The sequence below is a fragment of the Coregonus clupeaformis genome, unplaced genomic scaffold, assembly GCF_020615455.1.
Source record: "Coregonus clupeaformis isolate EN_2021a unplaced genomic scaffold, ASM2061545v1 scaf0399, whole genome shotgun sequence".
NCBI lineage: Eukaryota > Metazoa > Chordata > Actinopteri > Salmoniformes > Salmonidae > Coregonus > Coregonus clupeaformis.
The window spans coordinates 285-19,907 of record NW_025533854.1 but is presented as its reverse complement, the minus strand read 5'-3'; the positions used below and the strand labels follow the sequence as shown (position 1 = coordinate 19,907).

The 19,623-nt window shown below is 51.0% G+C and overlaps 1 protein-coding gene, 2 non-coding genes and 2 pseudogenes across 3 annotated transcripts; all 5 read right to left on the bottom strand.

Annotated features, from left to right (window-relative positions):
• Positions 1–643: 643 nt before the first annotated feature.
• LOC121555459 lies at positions 644–760 on the bottom strand. Its single transcript, XR_005997917.2, has one exon. It is a non-coding gene; the product is annotated as a U5 spliceosomal RNA (small nuclear RNA).
• Positions 761–1,165: 405 nt separating this feature from the next.
• LOC121555456 lies at positions 1,166–1,346 on the bottom strand (annotated as a pseudogene).
• A 7,165-nt stretch (positions 1,347–8,511) lies between these two features.
• On the bottom strand, positions 8,512–8,628 carry LOC121555458. Its single transcript, XR_005997916.1, has one exon. It is a non-coding gene; the product is annotated as a U5 spliceosomal RNA (small nuclear RNA).
• Positions 8,629–9,056: 428 nt separating this feature from the next.
• LOC121555457 lies at positions 9,057–9,179 on the bottom strand (annotated as a pseudogene).
• Positions 9,180–12,440: 3,261 nt separating this feature from the next.
• Positions 12,441–19,410, bottom strand: LOC121555451. The gene is made up of 10 exons (XM_045215229.1): positions 18,892–19,410; positions 16,791–18,701; positions 16,423–16,636; positions 15,779–16,236; positions 15,656–15,716; positions 15,266–15,478; positions 14,790–15,070; positions 14,330–14,592; positions 13,853–14,110; positions 12,441–13,674 (listed from the first exon to the last, which is right to left on the bottom strand). Exons 1-10 carry the CDS (start codon positions 19,108–19,110, stop codon positions 12,729–12,731), a joined length of 4,824 nt encoding a protein of 1,607 aa, XP_045071164.1. The 5' UTR covers positions 19,111–19,410; the 3' UTR covers positions 12,441–12,728.
• Positions 19,411–19,623: the final 213 nt, after the last annotated feature.

Genomic DNA, 19,623 nt, shown 5'->3' with positions numbered 1-19,623 from the left:
CTGACGATTGTGACATGCGCGGCAGGCAGGCAGGCAGACGCCGTCTCTGTTGATTTCTCTTGAAACAAGATATCGGGCTCTGCCAGAAGCAAAGCCCCTCCAAAAATATGTTTTTTTCCAAAAGTCGCTGATGCGTCAAGTGCTTACTAGCTCTTTACGTCCAGTGCTACTATTTGTTCAAAGGCCGGAAATACGCCAGTCGTCGTTGTCGGGCTTGAATTCAATTGGCCGAGTGACTACTTTGACTGGAAAAATACGCCGGTCAGCCAGCACGAACTCAAATGCCTGAGCAAAAAGTCTGCGCGGCAGGCAGGCAGGCAGACGCCGTCTCTGTTGATTTCTCTTGAAACAAGATATCGGGCTCTGCCAGAAGCAAAGCCCCTCCAAAAATATGTTTTTTTCTCCAAAAAGTCGCTAATGCGTCAAGTGCTTACTAGCTCTTTACGTCCAGTGCTACTATTTGTTCAAAGGCCGGAAAATACGCCAGTCGTCGTTGTCGGGCTTGAATTCAATTGGCCGAGTGACTACTTTGACTGGAAAAATACGCCGATCAGCCAGCACGAACTCAAATGCCTGAGCAAAAAGTATGCGCGGCAGGCAGGCAGACGCCGTCTCTGTTGATTTCTCTTGAAACAAGATATCGGGCTCTGCCAGAAGCAAAGCCCCTCCAAAAATAAGTTGAACTCGTAAGTGTTCCTCTCCACGGAAGTCTTTAGTAAAAGGCGAAAGGCTTGTGCGTAATGAAGAGAAACCAGAGTCGTATGGAAGTCAGAGGTCGGGGCCCGAGATGCACTCTGTTTACTCAAGGCCGGGTTCTCGCGGGTTGTCCCCGAACCCACTGGCCAAGTTTTCGGGGGCTGTGGGGAAAAAGTCAGACAAACAGACACAGACCCACTATCCTGGTGAAGTATTTGTTCTTTTTTTGGTGAAAAACAGACACAGACAGACAGACAGACAGACAGACAGACAGTATCCTGGTGAATGCCAAACCAAATATCGTTTTTTTTTTATTTTTTTTTTTTTTTTAAGAAAAATGGAGGGAAAACAATGGAGCGCACGAAAAGCGCTTCGCCCTTCCTTCAGTTTGGATTTTTTTTTTCCCTCTCTTCTTCTGCTGGATGTTTTACCTACCTCCGTGTAGTTGTTTTCCTTGACAATGGGAGAAAAGTGTTGCACCGTTCCCGGAGGTACTGCAATACCGGGTCGATGCGTGGAGCGGACGGAGCAAGCCCCATTTTTCCGACTCCCTGTTCGAAAAATCCATTTAATATGTAGTCCCCCAATGGGGGACGTATCAGATATTAAACTGATAAGAACAGATTTTTTTTTCTTTTTGGAAAAGTTTTTATTTGTCAATTCCTTTAAAACAGCTCACATTTGAAATTCATTTACACACATAAAAACGGCATAAAGTGCATTAAAACCAGCATTACATTACAATTACATTTTAAAAGGTACATGTTGTTTATTTAAAACAATAAAACAATCCTATATAAAAGTACCTATTCTTGTAAAAGCCGATTACTAAAAGCCATTTAAAATGTGCATAAATGTTTTAACAAAGTAAAAACAATTTTAAGACATAAAAAGCCTGTCAAAAAGTCACTTTGTTAAAAAAGCTGTCTTCGGTCCTTTGTACAGGAACGGGGTGAGTCCTTATCGAAAAAGCCTCCTCCTGCTCTTCCTGAAACAACTCCGTACCCGTCCGTCGGGGCCCAGAGGAGACTCCTCCCCTAGGCGCATCGCCCTAGGCGCCGCAGCGCTGTCAGGCCGTGGCCGCCGGGACCTTGGGTGTTGTGGGGGACCCTTCGCTTGGGGTCGAGGCCCCCTGTCGTTCGTACCACCCCAGGGCTTCCGTGGCTACCAAAGCCACTGCCTGGGGGGTGGTCTCAACCTGTTTCCCTACCAGCAGGTTGCGGGAGGACCACAGTGCGTCCTTCAGACACGTGAGGGTGGGCCAGAGTTGTGTGAAGGCCTTTGTTGTTATAGGCCTTCGGCCCACCCCATACAGCACGAGCTGGGGCGTTAGGTCCTCCCCTGCTGGCAGGCGTGGGGAGATCAGGGGGCCTGCTTCCTTCCACAGGTCCCGTGCGGCTCTGCACTCCCAGAGCAAGTGCCTCACCGACTCTTCTTGGCCGCAGCCTGGTCGGGGGCACGCGGATGTCCTCGCCATGCCCCGGGAGTGCATGACGGCCCTGACCGGGAGGATCTCGTGGGCGACCATCCAGGACAGGTCCCGGTGCCGATTCAGCAGAGCAGGATGGGACACGTTGCGCCAAACCGTTGAGGGCTCGCCTACAGCAAGCCCGCGCACTGGACACACCGGTTCCCGTTCCTGCACAAGAGAGAGAAGAGAGCGGTGTTTAGTTAAAACAGTGACAGGCTCTTTTTCCAGTTTAAAATGTCTTAAAAACGTTCTGAGCTGTGCATAGTGTGTGGGGAGCAGGAAAGAGACTGGGGCTCGCAGGTCGACTGGGATCAGCCTCAGAGACCTGAGGTAAGATCCCAGCCAGAACCGTGCGAGGGCCTGGGTCTTGTTGTTGACCGGGGAGGTGGCAAGAGTAAGATGTAACGCTGTATAGCGGCTGCCCAGGAACAAGTAGAGGTCAGGCAAGCCTTTCCCCCCCTTGAACCTGGGCCTCTTTACCACCTCCCTCCTCAGCCTCTCCCACTTGCTTCCCCACAAAAAATAAAACAACATCCGGTCCAGAGCTAAAAGAGTTTTTCGTGGGGGGATAAAAACAGAACTGATCAATAAAAGGACAGGTAAAATCACAGCCTTGATGATTAAAACCTTGCCCTCCAAAGTCAGCTGTCTCAGTCCCCAAAACCCTAGTCTCTGTCTATAAGAACAGATTTTTTTTTTTTAGAAAAAATAATTTATTACGTTCAATGCCATTCATCCTTTACAAAATCATACCTTCCATTCCACTCAAATAATATTGGCATTATTACATCAAAACAAAAACAAACCCCAAACAAAAAACTCAGGGGAGCATCTTCCCTCCCCGTCATCCTACAACTACCTCTCCCTATATCTCCCCGTCCCTAACCTATACCATCTAACTTAACCCCAGCCCTAAACCCCCTTTCCACCTCTCCCGGGCAGCGTGCTGCCCCCACTTCCTCTCTTCCCTCTTCATCCTCCCCCTCAAATCTCCTTCCACCCTCCTCACTACCCCTTCCACCCCCCAATCTCTCCCTGTCTTAACCATGTTCTGCCTGGCTTCCCACAGCCCCCGTTTAAAGAGACTCATGAGAAGCCAGAGCAGAAACCTATCCCTATCCGTCCCTCTCGCTCTCCCTACCCCTCTCTCTAACTTTGCCCATGTCACCACAAAATCCCCTCTTACCCTTCCTAACAACACCCGTGCCCTAGCCCATACTACTCCGGCAAAGGCACAGTCCCAAAAAGCATGACGCACCGTCTCCTCCCCGCCACAAGATGGTCTTGGGCAGGTGGGGGATCGCGCCAAGCCATGTCGGTACATGATGGACCGTACCGGCAAACACTTGTGGAGGCTCAACCAATTCAGGTCCTTGAGCCTATTGTCCAGGCCCCGCGCCTGCACTCCCTCCCACACCACTGCCGGGATGCCCACTACCGGCGCCAGACTCCCTGCCTGTCTGACCTCCTCGTACAGGTGCCTGTGATCTAAACCTACTCGGGCAACTTCAACCTCGGGGTGTGCACGCAACCACTTGGCCGCATGGCCGAAGTGCCACGGCAGCTGTTCCGCCCGAGGACCCGCGTTAGACCACACCATTATGCTTCTCGCCTGATACGAGAAGAACACCCGCAGGAGGTAACCGGACGGGTGTATTACCGGCTTAGCAAGCTCCGTCAACAGAAAAGAAACAAAAATAGCGTCCAGCTTGAGGGGGAGATGTGGTACCCCCCTACCTCCCTCCCCGATGGGGCAGAGCATGCGCGCCCTGGCGACCCACTCGTACCTGCCACCCCACATGAACTGAAACACTAGCCTCACCAGAGGCCTCCTCAGACAAGCCGGCAATGGGTAGATGTATGCCAAGTACAAAAGAGACGGCAATACATCCACCTTGAGAACCAGGACCTTGCCTATAAAGGACAATGACCTAGCCCTCCACATCGCTAGCTTCCTCTGTACCACTGCGATACCCATGTTCCAGTTCAGCGTCGCTGAGCCGGAGGTCTCAAAATGGACCCCGAGAACCCTCAGGGCCCCCTTACAGAGAGATAACCCCCCGGGCACATCCGTCCTGCCACGCCATCTTCCGAAGAACTTAACGGAAGACTTTGCGTGGTTAAGAACCGCTCCCGACGCCCGGGTGAAGTCCCCAATAATGGCAAGGGACCTTGTCAGGCACGAGTCCTTGCAAAGCAGCAAGGAAGTGTCATCGGCGTACTGCGTCAAGTTGACGCGCAACCCACCGCTTCCAGGAATCAACAAGCCCTCCACCCCTGTGTCTGCCCTAATGGCAGCCCCCAGAGGCTCCATGTACAGAACGAAGAGGAGAGCCGAGAGCGGGCACCCCTGCCTGACCCCAGACTCGAGGTCAAAAACATCACCCAAGTGACTGTTTACGCTAACCCGGCACCCCGCTCCGACATATAATGTACGGATCCATCCTATAAACTTCTCCCCAAATCCTAATCTACCTAACACCCTGAATAGAAAAGACCTATTCACGCGATCAAAGGCTTTCGCCTGATCTAGCGCTGCTACCATTAGAGGCAACCCTCTATCTTCTACCCAAGCGATGGAGTCCCTGATCAACTGTAGGTTCCATCTAATGGAGCGGCCCTCTACCCCCGCACGTCTGATCCTCGTGGACGACGTAGGGAAGGGCTGTGCGCAACCGGTCTGCTAAAACCTTTGCAAGTATCTTGTAGTCTACGCACAGCATGGTCAACGGCCGCCAGTTGCCAAGGTCTGTTACTTCCCCCTTCTTATAGAGAAGTGACAGCACACCAACAGCCATTGATCCCCCCGGGACCCCCGTCCCAAGGATGGCCTTCAAGACTTCAAGGACCACCGGTCCAAGTATACCCCAAAACTTGAGATAAAACTCCGCCGGCAACCCATCCATCCCGGGCACCTTCCCTTTTCCCATCCTCCTAAGAGCGCTCTCAACCTCTTCTAGGGAAATCTGAGCCTCCATCGCTTCTCTAATGTCCTCCGGCAAACGCCGGGACAAGTGTTCTAAAAACACATTTCCCTGCTCTACATCTATTTCCCTCTCCTTAAATAAACCTCGGAAATGGTCAGTTGTCACCCTGACCATCTCCTCTGGCTCTCTGACTATCCTACCATTTTCTTCCCTAACCCCATTCATTACCTTCCTACTCTGTCTACTCCTAACCGACTTAAAGAACATAGCGGAACAAGTCTCATTATGTTCTAGAAAGCCATTATGCGCACGCTCCAGGAAAGCTCGAGCCTTCCGCTCCTGCAGCTCCCTGAGCTGCGCCTTCAGGGCTGCTGATCTCTCCCAGTCAATCGACCCGCCGAGGTTGCCTGCCTCGTACTCGAGTTCGAGCAACCTTTGGATACGATCCGCCTCCCTCCTTTCCTCCCTTTTTTTCCTCTTACAATATCCTATTATAAAGGCCCTAATCCTAACCTTAACTAAATCCCACCACTCTAACACCCCCTCACACATGGACCGGAGGCCTTCCAACCTCCGAAAGAAAATGCAAAAGCCGTCAACGAAAGCTTGCTCCTCCAACACATCCCGATCTAATTTCCAGTACCCCCTACCGAAGAGGCAGACTGGCGAGCCCACCTGCAGGAGCACCCGTCGTGATCCGAAAAGAAGACAGGCAACAGCCGCCCAGACAACTGACCCAAAGACCTGGATATAAAAATATAGTCAAGCCTCCGCGCAACCCCCCGGGAGTTGCGCCACGTGGGACCAGCCATTGTCGGAGTAGTGTGCAGGCCTCCATCAACCAAACCATGGCAAGCCATTAGCCCGGTGATGGCACCTGCACTGCTATCCCCCCCTACCCCTAAATCTATATTAAAATCCCCTCCTATCACCAAGTGCCTATTTGTAACACACAGGGGCGCCAGACAGTCCACCATCTCCCTCCTGTCTGCCGCCACCTGTGGCCCATACACCCCCACTAACCTATACCTACTATCCCTAAAAGTAACATCCACCCCCAAAACCCTGCCCTGTATCACAACAAAACTATCCTCTAATTTCACCTCCCTATTCCCAAACAAAATCCCTACCCCTGTTGAATGCACCCCACCTATACCCCAAACTGACTCCCCCTTATCCCACTCCCTCCTAAACCTCTCAACATCCCCTCCATCCCTCAGGTGAACCTCCTGTAAAAAACAAACATCAAAACCCACCCCTTCCAAAAAACTAAAAACTGCCCTCCTCTTAACAAAATCCCTCAACCCCCTAACATTTAAAGTAAAAATATTAACAGAAGGATCCATTATAAACTAAAACTACACATCAAAAAATAGAAACCAACAAAACCAAAAACAGGAGACTCACCCGATGCTCCCCTGCTCCATCTCATCCGGCAGGGACGTCTTCTCCTCTCCTGACGTCCCCCCGTCCTCCTCCATCTCTCCAACCCAGGATGCAGGCATAGTGTTAGGCCTTGTAAAGCCCTGCATCCTGGGTTCCCCCTCAACACCCTCCCTTCCTCCCTCCCTGCAGGCTGCTGGGCTGATAGTAGGGGACCCCACCGCCCCAAACAGGAGTTGGGATCCCCCCTCAGCCAACCAGGCCTGACCCAGCCCTTGGGAGTCACCCTCCCCCAAACATTGAGGGACTGTGGAAAACAACGAGGCCAAGGGCGCTCTACCCTCCCCCATCCCTCGCTTGGCCACCCCCTCCCCCCCCCCCCCCACCCCCCCACTCCCCTCCCCCTCACTGGCTGTCGAGCCCCCCCTCCTCTTCCCTTTCCTCTTCCTTGGTGTTGGAGGCAACGGGGAGACACCACCCCCCCCCCCCGCTATCTCCTCCACCATTCCCCTCATCTCTTCTACCAAGGCGCTCGACATGCTGTCTCCCCACTCCTTCGCTCCTTCCCCCTTCTCCGCTCCCTCTTCTTGTCCCGTCTCTGCCTCTCCTTCCAATCCCGTCACCGATTCCTCCTCCTCCTCCCTCCTCCCACCGACGCAGCCACCTTCTTCTCCGCTCCTTCACCTCCTTCCGCCTCCTTCCCCTCCTCTCCTCCTGTTCCAGCCTTCTCTTCTCCTCGTCCCTCTCCTCTCGCAGCCTCCTTCCTCCCGTCCTCTTCCTGTGCCTTCTTTTCCCCTGTGCCATTACTTGAATCCGCTCCCTTACTTTCTCTTCTCCCCCCATCCCCCGTTCCCCCTCCAGCTGCAGACGCGTATGACCTCTTACGAGCCGGGCAATCACGCCACAGGTGTGCTACCGAGCCACACCCGTGGCAAGCCTTGGGCTCGTCACAGTCCTTGGCCTCGTGCTCTCCCGATCCACAGAACCTGCATTTTCTGGTGTTGCACGAGGCCAGGATATGGCCGTAGGCCATACACCGCCTGCAGAACGGAGGCTGACGGGCATAAAACAATGTCCCCCTGTCAGCCCCCAGGGAGAACATTGCCGGAGGATGGAGGTAGCCACCCAAACCCTTCGGGTCCTCCCTGAGAAGGACCTGGAACCCTCTCCTCCCGTTCCAGAATCCCAGGGAGTCCCTGAGGTGCCTCACTGAGGAGACGTTGTCCACGTATCTCCCCAGAAAGGCCCTCACCTCCTCATCCTTTACGTGCGGATTATACATAGTCACGGTGACCACCCTGAAATTGTTCCTTGCCAGGCTGGTCACCTCATAATGGCACAGGGGTCTTGCTCCTCTTCCTTCCCTCACCTTCTTCATCACGCTGTCATGCTTCTCCTCCAAGTGGAAAGTTACATCATATGCACTCTCCAAAGGGTTCCCTTGAAGGCAAAGCACGTCCTTAACCTGAAGCTTCAGGTACCCCATCAGGATATTCCTCCCGAATGTCTCTCGTCCCCACGGCTCCATCTCCTTGTCTATCCAGGTGAACCTCAGCGTGTTCGCCAAACCCATCCCCGGCACTGGCTTCTGCTGCTCCATCTTTCTCAAAAAAGCTCTCTTAAACAAGAAGCCACTGAAAAAAGAAAACCGAAAATCCGGTTCCCACCACCTCCAAAAGGGTATGAAAGCCTCCTCCCTCCTGCCTTCCTTCGACCTCCTGACTCAGCGGGCTTTGGGGCACCTCGGTACCAAGCTTGATCTGAGCCAAAAGGCCGAGAAGCGATAACCCACAAATTGAACCCTGCACCCGCCGGGCACCCGGGGGTCTCGGGAGACCTCAGCGGTTTGGCTAAAGTGTGCTCCTCCCATCGCCACCACTCCACGTTTCCATGGCGACAGGCAAGTGTTTTTTTCCCAAAAAGTCGCTAATGCGTCAAGTGACTACTTTGACTGGAAAAATACGCCGGTCAGCCAGCACGAACTCAAATGCCTGACTTGCCGTCTCTGTTGATTTCTCTTGAAACAAGATATCGGGCTCTGCCAGAAGCAAAGCCCCTCCAAAAATACGTTGAACTCGTAAGTGTTCCTCTCCACGGAAGTCTTTAGTAAAAGGCGAAAGGCTTGTGCGTAATGAAGAGAAACCAGAGTCGTATGGAAGTCAGAGGTCGGGGCCCGAGATGCACTCTGTTTACTCAAGGCCGGGTTCTCGCGGGTTGTCCCCGAACCCACTCGCCAACTTTTCGGGGGCTGTGGGGAAAAAGTCACAGACAAACAGACACAGACCCACTATCCTGGTGAAGTATTTGTTCTTTTTTTGGTGAAACACAGACACAGACAGACAGACAGACAGACAGACAGACAGACAGACAGACAGACAGACAGTATCCTGGTGAATGCCAAACCAAATATCGTATTTTATTTTATTTATTTTTTTATTTTTTGAAAAATGGAGGGAAAACAATGGAGCGCACGAAAAGCGCTTCGCCCTTCCTTCAGTTTGGATTTTTTTTTTCCCTCTCTTCTTCTGCTGGATGTTTTACCTACCTCCGTGTAGTTGTTTTCCTTGATAATGGGAGAAAAGTGTTGCACCGTTCCCGGAGGTACTGCAATACCGGGTCGATGCGTGGAGCGGACGGAGCAAGCCCCATTTTTCCGACTCCCTGTTCGAAAAATCCATTTAATATGTAGTCCCCCAAAGGATGGCCTTCAAGACTTCAAGGACCACCGGTCCAAGTATACCCCAAAACTTGAGATAAAACTCCGCCGGCAACCCATCCATCCCGGGCACCTTCCCTTTTCCCATCCTCCTAAGAGCGCTCTCAACCTCTTCTAGGGAAATCTGAGCCTCCATCGCTTCTCTAATGTCCTCCGGCAAACGCCGAACAAGTGTTCTAAAAACACATTTCCCTGCTCTACATCTATTTCCCTCTCCTTAAATAAACCTCGGAAATGGTCAGTTGTCACCCTGACCATCTCCTCTGGCTCTCTGACTATCCTACCATTTTCTTCCCTAACCCCATTCATTACCTTCCTACTCTGTCTACTCCTAACCGACTTAAAGAACATAGCGGAACAAGTCTCATTATGTTCTAGAAAGCCATTATGCGCACGCTCCAGGAAAGCTCGAGCCTTCCGCTCCTGCAGCTCCCTGAGCTGCGCCTTCAGGGCTGCTGATCTCTCCCAGTCAATCGACCCGCCGAGGTTGCCTGCCTCGTACTCGAGTTCGAGCAACCTTTGGATACGATCCACCTCCCTCCTTTCCTCCCTTTTTTTCCTCTTACAATATCCTATTGTAAAAGCCCTAATCCTTACCTTAACTAAATCCCACCACTCTAACACCCCCTCACACATGGACCGGAGGCCTTCCAACCTCCGAAAGAAAATGCAAAAGCCGTCAACGAAAACTTGCTCCTCCAACACATCCCGATCTAATTTCCAGTACCCCCTACCGAAGAGGCAGACTGGCGAGCCCACCTGCAGGAGCACCCCGTCGTGATCCGAAAAGAAGACAGGCAACAGCCGCCCAGACAACTGACCCAAAGACCTGGATATAAAAATATAGTCAAGCCTCCGCGCAACCCCCCGGGAGTTGCGCCATGTGGGACCAGCCATTGTCGGAGTAGTGTGCAGGCCACCATCAACCAAACCATGGCAAGCCATTAGCCCGGTGATGGCACCTGCACTGCTATCCCCCCCTACCCCTAAATCTATATTAAAATCCCCTCCTATCACCAAGTGCCTATTTGTAACACACAGTGGCGCCAGACAGTCTACCATCTCTCTCCTGTCTGCCGCCACCTGTGGCCCATACACCCCCACTAACCTATACCTACTATCCCTAAAAGTAACATCCACCCCCAAAACCCTGCCCTGTATCACAACAAAAGTATCCTCTAATTTCACCTCCCTATTCCCAAACAAAATCCCTACCCCTGTTGAATGAACCCCACCTATACCCCAAACTGACTCCCCCTTATCCCACTCCCTCCTAAACCTTTCAACATCCCCTCCATCCCTCAGGTGAACCTCCTGTAAAAAACAAACATCAAAACCCACCCCTTCCAAAAAACTAAAAACTGCCCTCCTCTTAACAAAATCCCTCAACCCCCTAACATTTAAAGTGAAAATATTAACAGAAGGATCCATTATAAACTAAACTACACATCAAAAAATAGAAACCAACAAAACCAAAAACAGGAGACTCACCCGATGCTCCCCTGCTCCATCTCGTCCGGCAGGGACGTCTTCTCCTCTCCTGACGTCCCCCCGTCCTCCCCCATCTCTCCAACCCAGGATGCAGGCATAGTGTTAAGCCTTGTAAAGCCCCGCATCCTGGGTTCCCCCTCAACACCCTCCAATCCTCCCTCCCCGCAGGCTGCTGGGCTAGTAGTAGGGGACCCCCCCACCCCAAACAGGAGTTGAGATCCCCCCTCAGACAACCAGGCCTGAACCAACCCTTGGGAGTCACCCTCCACTACAAGTTGAGGGACCGAGGACGCCGACGAGGACAAGGGCGTTCTTCCCTCCCCCATCCCTCGCTTGGCCACCCCCCCCCCCACCCCCCACCCCCCCACTCCCCTCCCCCTCACTGCCTGTCGAGCCCCCCCTCCTCTTCCCTTTCCTCTTCCTTGGTGTTGGAGGCAACGGGGAGACACCACCCCCCCTCCCCGCTATCTCCTCCACCATTCCCCTCATCTCTTCTACCAAGGCGCTCGACATGCTGTCTCCCCACTCCTTCGCTCCTTCCCCCTTCTCCGCTCCTTCCCCCTTCTCCGCTCCTTCTTCTTGTCCCGTCTCTGCCTCTCCTTCCAATCCCGTCACCGATTCCTCCTCCTCCTCTCTCTCCACCGACCCAGCCACCTTCTTCTCCGCTCCTTCACCTCCTTCCGCCTCCTTCCCCTCCTCTCCTCCTGTTCCAGCCTTCTCTTCTCCTCGCCCCTCTCCTCTCGCAGCCTCCTTCCTCCCGTCCCCCTCCTTTGCAGTCTTTTCCCCCGTGCCATTACTGGAAAATGGGGCAAAAGGGACTGCTAGGGGGGGGGGAGAAGGAAAAAGAGGGGGGGGAAGAGAAAAAACGGAAAGAGAAAAGGAGAAAAACAAACAATTTGTCATGTTTTTTTCTCCACTCACAACGCCTTTAAAGTTATTTTCACACGCATGTGCGCTTATTTTTATCACTTTTATCGACAACATTGACACTTTGTCTCCTGCGGGATTCGATCCGACGACGCTGTGCACCGTGGCAGCATGCACCAATACCATGCATTAACATAATTTTTCTTTCGTATAACGTGTATATTGCTTGTATTAAGTGAGTTGTGTGAATATTGCATGTATTGTTTAAAAGCAGCCAGAACCAAAATCATTGTGTGTGTGTTAACATACTTGGCCAATAAATCTGATTTTGATGTAATTAAAGTGCTATGTGTCATTCATCCTGATTAGGGGGTTAGTTGTCCCAGATATATATATATATATTTAGCAACTGTCCCAGACTGCGGGGGACCAGAAGTGGGTGAACAACCTGAACTTGTTCTTCAACAGGTTTGATCAGCCCCTACCCCGGCTGCTGCACACCTCAGGTGCACCCCCAGAACACTGCCCTACCCCCATCTCCACAGCACTCAGGTCACAGACCCCCACCGCTTTGGCTTCTCCTGCCCCATCCCTTTCATCTCACCTCTTACCCTCAGCTCCACCCCCTCTCAACACCCCCTACAACATCAAACACTGGTGAGAAAAGAGGTCAGGAAGATCAAAGCAAGAAAGTATGTATTTTCATTGGCAGAGGGCTTTCCAGGAGTGCTGATATTTAATAACAGCACTGGTAGCCTACTTAGTTACTTTGCAAGAGTTCTAGGAATAAAGTATAGGAGGTATAGGAGAAAAACAATCCAGAAGTCAAAATTTGAGAAACTTTGGTCAGTTTATTAAACCTGAAAGTATATATTTAGCAAATATATACATCTTTATTTTTTTGTTGTTTTCTTTTTTAGAACACCATGCAATGCACAAACACAGAAATGAAAAACATAACTATATACAATACTTTACTATCTACACATTATTATACAATTTGACAAACTTTGGTCACTTTATTAAACCTGAAAGTATATATTTAACAAATATATACATCTATTTTTTTTTTATTGAATTTTTTAGAACACAGAAATGAAAAACTTAACTATATACAATACTTAACTATTTACACATAACTATTATATACAGTATTTATTTATTCATACATTTTCCTTTATTTCCCACTGGCAAGACTGGTCAACTGGTCCTTCCACTCTGCCAGGGTGAGTCCTGAGGCTGGACAGTACCACCGCCCCTTCAGCTGGGTGTGACCCGTACTTTTGTTTTTCCCCTGCCCACACTGCTTGCAAATGTACTGGTAGGTATCCCTGAACTTCTTGCGTGGAGGTTCACCCCTAGCCATCAGCTCCTCGTTCTCCTGGGCAGCTTTTTTCTGTCTCCACGTACGTTGCCTTGGCTGAACAGAGGTGCCAGGTGGTGGAGGGGCCAGGTACAGTGGATGGTCAGCAGGTGGCTGGAAGGGAAGAGGTGGCTGGAAGGGGGGAGGTGGCTGGAAGGGGAGAGGTGGCTGGAAGGGGGGAGGTGGCTGGTACGAAGGCCAGGCAGGAGATGGTGGTGGTGGCAGGTAATCCTGCTGGTACGAAGGCCAGGCAGGAGATGGTGGTGGTGGCAGGTAATCCTGCTGGTACGAGGGCCAGGCAGGAGATGGTGGTGGTGGCATGTAATCCTGCTGGTACGAGTCCCAGGCAGGAGATGGTGGTGGTGGCAGGTGACCCTGCTGGTACGAGGCCCAGGCAGGAGATGGGGGTGGTGGTGGTGGCAGGTGACCCTGCTGGTACGAGGCCCAGGCAGGAGATGGGGGTGGTGGCAGGTTACCATGCTCATACGAGGCTGAGCCAGCAGAACCAGGCCATACGTATGACCCAGGCTGGTAGTGCTGTGCCAAGGCAGAACGAACACTGTGCCGAGGGCGTATCACTGCCTCACCCTCCCGGTTCTCTGGCTCCTCAAACACCATAGCCTCATGCCCATGCTGCACAGGAGCAGCCGGAAGAGTCTGGGCTTCAGGGAGTGAGTCCTTGGCCAGTTCAAACCGTTTGGGGAGTATGGTGCCCTGCAGCAGCATGTCCCTGTCCTTCCTCTTATCCCTCCTAAGCAGCCTAAAAGACAAAAATGCATACAGTAGCTTCAGTTAGTTATTTTATACATAGTAGCCTATCCTCCTATGTTTAGTATTTTCTAACAAGCAAGCAGTTGAAGGTTTTTCTTGCAGTTTAATAATATAATAATATAATGTCATTGTATAGGAAAGGTGCACACGTAAAAAACAAGACTCACCAAGAAGAGATTGTTGTGTTGTTTACTGGTATCAGAACCACGTTGGTCTTCTCCAGAACAACCCTGCTGTCCTCCAGCAGCTGTTTAAGATGGCTGTAGGCCACCACAATGGACTGTGGGATGGGCAGAGTTCTACTCCTTGTGTCCTTGGGCCTGTTTGGTGCTTGCTGAAACTCTTTTAAAAGTCTCAGGCAAACACATTCGCTGACCCTGTGGACTTCGGGGTCCTGGGCTGCCTGCCCGTGAGTCATGAACAGTCTGTGGGAAAGAAGGATGATATGGTCCGGACTTTAAACAAGGCTGTAAACAAAAAAATATAATAATAGCAACAACCTGTCACCTGTGAACAGCCCAATTTACCCCCCACAAACTAATATAATCACAAAATATTTTTTTCAATCCTGGTTTGACGCAGTACAGCCTTCTGATTCAATGATTTGTAATGAACCAAAATGATTAAGAATTGTGTCAAATCACCTCTCTGCCGCCTGCTGTCCAGGAGCAGAGCCACTCGGCTTCCTGGGCGCTCTCCAAGGTCCTGCCACGGTCTTCTTCCTCGCTTTCTGGCCGAACCTCAAAGGTTCCTTGTCCATAGCAGGGAGAGCCATGTAAAGATGGACTATGTCAGCCTCCTCTTTTGATGACAAGGCAGTGATGGTTCGGTTCAGGCCAACCAGGTAGGCTGCCAGGTCATCAACCGCATCCCAGCCCAAGACACCTCTGGAATCACATCGGCTATTCTGAAAAGTGAAAATCATGAAAAAAACACATGTAAATAAATGTGTAAATTTCTTTGAACTATTTGAGCAATGTTGACCTTTTTTCTCTCTCCATAAAACGTAATACTTGACGTTTTACTTGACAAACGTATGATACTTGTGGCATATCATTAGCGAACTTGTTACATATCTTGTTTTTGAGAAAGGTGTTACATTACCTGGTCTGATGTGCTGTCTTGTGTGTCGTCTTCCTCCACAATGATGTCCTCATCCAGGGATCTGGGTCCACTGTCACCCTCCAGTGTCACCTGGGCCTCCACGGCACATATTGGAGGATCAGGATCACCTACCCTAAGGTCAGCTACCTGGCACACCGTGACGTCAGGTTCACCCCCGTCGTCCTCGAGCTCCTCTGTGGGGATCTCTGGCAGCTGCTGTGGAACCAGCAGGTCGCCTCTATTGGACTGGGCCAACAGGTACTCCACAGCAATGCGCTCGCCTGTAACACATAGTGTTTAAACACATAGTTAAAGAAGAGGAAAGGACACAAACACAGACACAGACACATCTCCTACATGTAGAGCCCGATCTTCACTCCCACGTCCTCTGAGGAGGGGTGGAGGTGGCAGAGAAAAGAAAAGTGGGAGAGGAAGTAATACTCAAATGCTCAGTGCTGATCTGAGAGCTATCTCACCAGTAGGTTTTCCAGGTGGGGTGAATTCTGGAACCAGAGAACAACCAAGGACCCGCTGGCTCATGCTGTTTAGGTGAGACATCAAGCGAACATCAAATGTCCTCAGGGTTGATGCCCCCACCACAGCTACAGCTTCCTTTGCCCGGTTCATGTTCCACCTCGATACCCCCTCCAGCATGTACATTTGTGTGTGCAATGCATTGCATCGAAAGCCTAAGAAACAAAATACTCAGGTTAGGTCAACCATTATTATGAAGTCAATACATATTAACACCTATTAAATACAAAGTGACAATTACATTGTTATTTGAATAATTCAAGTGCATACTATGTCATAACACATACTTTTTTTTAAGATCAGCATACGGCAAGTTAACATTTTGAATTTACCTGGAACAAAAGCACACTGGTGGCGGTGAAAACTCTCGAGGGAGGAGGACCCCTCCCACACCTGAGGACGTCAAGGACTTTGCCACCCTTCTGCAGTGTCCCTGTCTTTGTGTACAACTCCACCCCTGCAGGGTCCTGGATGCACTCCAGGTGCTTCTGCTGCACCTCCCACACATGGTGCATGCTGTCAGGGTTCACTAGACGCAGCCCCGTGGTGTCAGTCAGCTCCCACATCGATTCGAGCAGCCCCGAAATCATGACCCGGATTTCCTCCACTGCACGGGTCCTCCACCTGCAGTGCTTTGCCATTTCACCAGTGCTGATACTGGCCAAGAGCAGTGCCTCAGTGGGAGCATTTCCGCCATGGCTGCTCTTCCACTCCCCTTTCTTGGCCTCCTTAAGCCGTTGCACATCCTCCTGATCCCACTCAAAGATACAGGCGGAAAGTTTGGAGCAAAAGGTACCGTAGAGAGGGTGGTGCTCAGTAGTGAGGCCGCAGTTAAACCTTCGCATGAAGTGGAAGACGTCTAAACGGACGACAAACTTCCATGGTCGAAAGAGTCTCAGCACTGACGACACACCTGTGAAAGACAAACATTGATTATTACAGACGTGATCATCTATTTTTTGGGCAATTACATTACATTGTTAGTTTATAGATTACTATCACCATTTTTCTCTTTTTTTAACATCATAATTAACTTTAGTTAATTACATACTGTAATCTGCAATGTATATTTCATAAAGTAACAATTTCAGCATCCCACCTGACTGGCTGCAGCAGTCCCGGTCAACATAGATAGCCTCAGGCTCAGCTTGTCCAGCATTCTCATAACGTGTGACGATGCCCTGGCACAACTCTTCCAGCCCTGCACCTTCACCTGTCGTCAGAACACTGTTCAGAACCTGGCCAAGCTCGTTGCCGATGTTGGACATCCATGCAGCGGTGTCCCCTATACTGCCAGCCAGCTTCTTGGTGATCTGAAAAACAAACAAAAACAGAACGTTCTAAAAAAAACTGTACAAACTTACTAAAATTAATACTATTTCATCATTAGGATGATAAAGTAAACTATTTATATCCATTCCAATTGGTTAACATCAGAGTAAATAAAATTAATGCTAAAACCCTCACCTTCTTTGTAGAGTCCATCTTCAGAATTCTACCATAGGTAGAGGTGATCACCCCCTTCATCTCTTCCAGGTGGCTGAGGATGTCGTTGGAGTGGACCGTCTCAAACCACTGGGCAAGTGGAAGGGGCCTGAAGGGTGGAGGAGGAAGATGGACAGCTGCAGAAGAGACGAAGGTAGCCATCTTCAAATGAAGCTCACAGTCAGACAGGTAGCGGATGGTCTGACGTGCCCACTCCTCGCTGTGTGCTTCCTCTACTGCAGACTGGAGGTAGGAGGAACTGTTCCCACTGGTCCTTGGCTTCAGGAAAGTCATACACTTCCTATCCAGGGCTAGCTGTGTAGTGAGGACAGCGGGAAACAGGCTCCTATGTGCCACATCCAGTTGAGCAAGGATTTCCTGGCTCCATGGGCAGACCGGCAGCATACACTTGCTGCAACGTGGATAGTCCCCTCCCACAAGGTAGTAGCGGGTATCCACATCTATCACCTCCCTCACCTTCGGGTAGATCCCTGAGTGGTGCATTTTCCGGTCACACCGCGTGCATTTCAGAGGAATCCCCCACATCCTCATTGGTGCCCAGAGGAACATCCTCTGCCGGAAGTGCCACCCGGGCTCGGGAGGAGACGGTTTGTGCTGCAGTGGTGGATGAAACCAGCACGCCTCCATTTTCTGCCTCAGCTGACCTGTAGGCTCATAGAGGACCTTGGCAATCCACACCCGATCTGCTGGCTGTATAACCTTTTTGAATTGATTGGGGAGAAAAGCTTCCCAATCAATGGAAGCTGGCCTAAGTGGAGTTTGAGGAGTGTGGCGTGGCGTGCTGGAGCAACCTGTTGGAGGAGGGAGCAGAGATGTAGTTGTCGGCGGAGATGGTGTGGGCTGTAGAGATGGTGTGGCCGTTAGCCGTGGAGATGGTGTGGGCCGCGGAGATGGTGTGGTCCACGGAGATGGCGTGGCCGTTAGCCGTGGAGATGGTGTGGGCCTTGGAGATGGTGTGGGCCTTGGAGATGGTGTGGGCCTTGGAGATGGTGTGGGCCCTGGAGATGGTGTGGGCCGCGGAGATGGTGTGGGCCGCGGAGATGGTGTGGGCCATGGAGATGGTGTGGGCCCTGGAGATGGTGTGGGCCGCGGAGATGGTGTGGGCCCTGGAGATGGTGTGGGCCCTGGAGATGGTGTGGGCCGCGGAGATGGTGTGGGCCCTGGAGATGGTGTGGGCCCTGGAGATGGTGTGGGCCGCGGAGTTGGTGTGGGCCGCGGAGATGGTGTGGCCGTTAGCCGCGGAGATGGTGTTGGCCGTGGGGATGGTGTGGTGGAGCTACCTGTTGAAGTTGGCGATGGAGGTTGAGCCAACCAGGATAAATAATGGAACTGTTCTATATGCTCCAACAGGCCAACAGAACCTTGGACCTTGGCCCCACAGGTGTCACATGTCTCCTCTACATGGCGGTCAGAAAGGTGCATGGAGAATTTTTCTGCCTTCACAACCTGATTGCACTGACAGCACTTTACTGTTCTGTCTGCACTGGTGCCTCCGCCTGCCTGCCTTGAGCCTCCACCTGCCTCATAGGAGCCTCCACCTGCCTGACTGGAGCCTTCTCCTGCCTGACTGGAGCCTTCTCCTGCCTGACTGGAGCCTTCTCCTGCCTGACTGGAGCCTTCTCCTGCCTGACTGGAGCCTTCTCCTGCCTGACTGGAGCCTTCTCCTGCCTGACTGGAGCCTTCTCCTGCCTGACTGGAGCCTTCTCCTGCCTGACTGGAGCCTTCACCTGCCTCACAGGAGCCTTCTCCTGCCTGCCTGGAGCCTCCACCTGCCTCACAGGAGCCTTCTCTTGCCTGCCTGGAGCCTCCACCTGCCTGCCTGGAGCCTCCACCTGCCTCATAGGAGCCTCCACCTGCCTCTGATGCATCTGACTGAAGGGGGGAGGCAGGATTTCAAGTACAAAAGAGGCTCATGCTACTTGTAATAAATAATTTCACCAATGATCCTACACTGTTAGTTTTATCCAAATTTGTGCACATAGGGTATGATCCATCAAATAATCGACTTCATGCTACAGCAACTTATCATCACTTAAATGAAATAAATCATCATATAACCTACCTTATGGAACCCACAAGAGCATTTTAGGTGTCTCCCGAACAGATCCACCTTACTCTTGCTCTGCAGCGGGCAAGCATCTATACACTCCAGGGCTCTTTTCCATTTCTTACCACCGGGCCTTTTGCCTGTGGAAAACTGGTAGCTGCCCTGGGCATACTTTTGGCAGATGTCTCTCCAGTATGAGTCTGGCTTCCCCGTCTTGGTCATATCTGCAAACATGAGCTAAGTTAGACTAAACGACCAAGTTCTCTGTTGTGATTACATTCTCAATCAATTTAGCATAGATGTACAGTCGTGATAGTTTGCTCTGGCTATGGTACAGTAATACCAGGTCCATACCATTTTATAAAATTAATACTTCCATAGAATAATATGCTTGTACTCCAACACGTCAACTTAATTTTGTTATCTCAACAACCTGGTCAAAGTATCATCAATGTAGTCATATTTTGTACTTCTGAGGTCAAATTAAAGTCAGCGGAAAAGTTGCATCTCACAGAGGGGACTGTACTATGGGGGGCAGCGAGTCTACATCGACAATTTAAATACCAGGACCGACATAAAAACATGTACATTCAAATCGTCGTCCATGGAATAATTTGCCTGTACATATCGATATTATTTTTTTGTTACGCTGACAAAGACCAAGTAACTACTCAATTTAGCATTGATGTATCTACTGTCTACTGTACGCGTACTGTACCACTACGTTCAGCGGATAAGTTACAGACA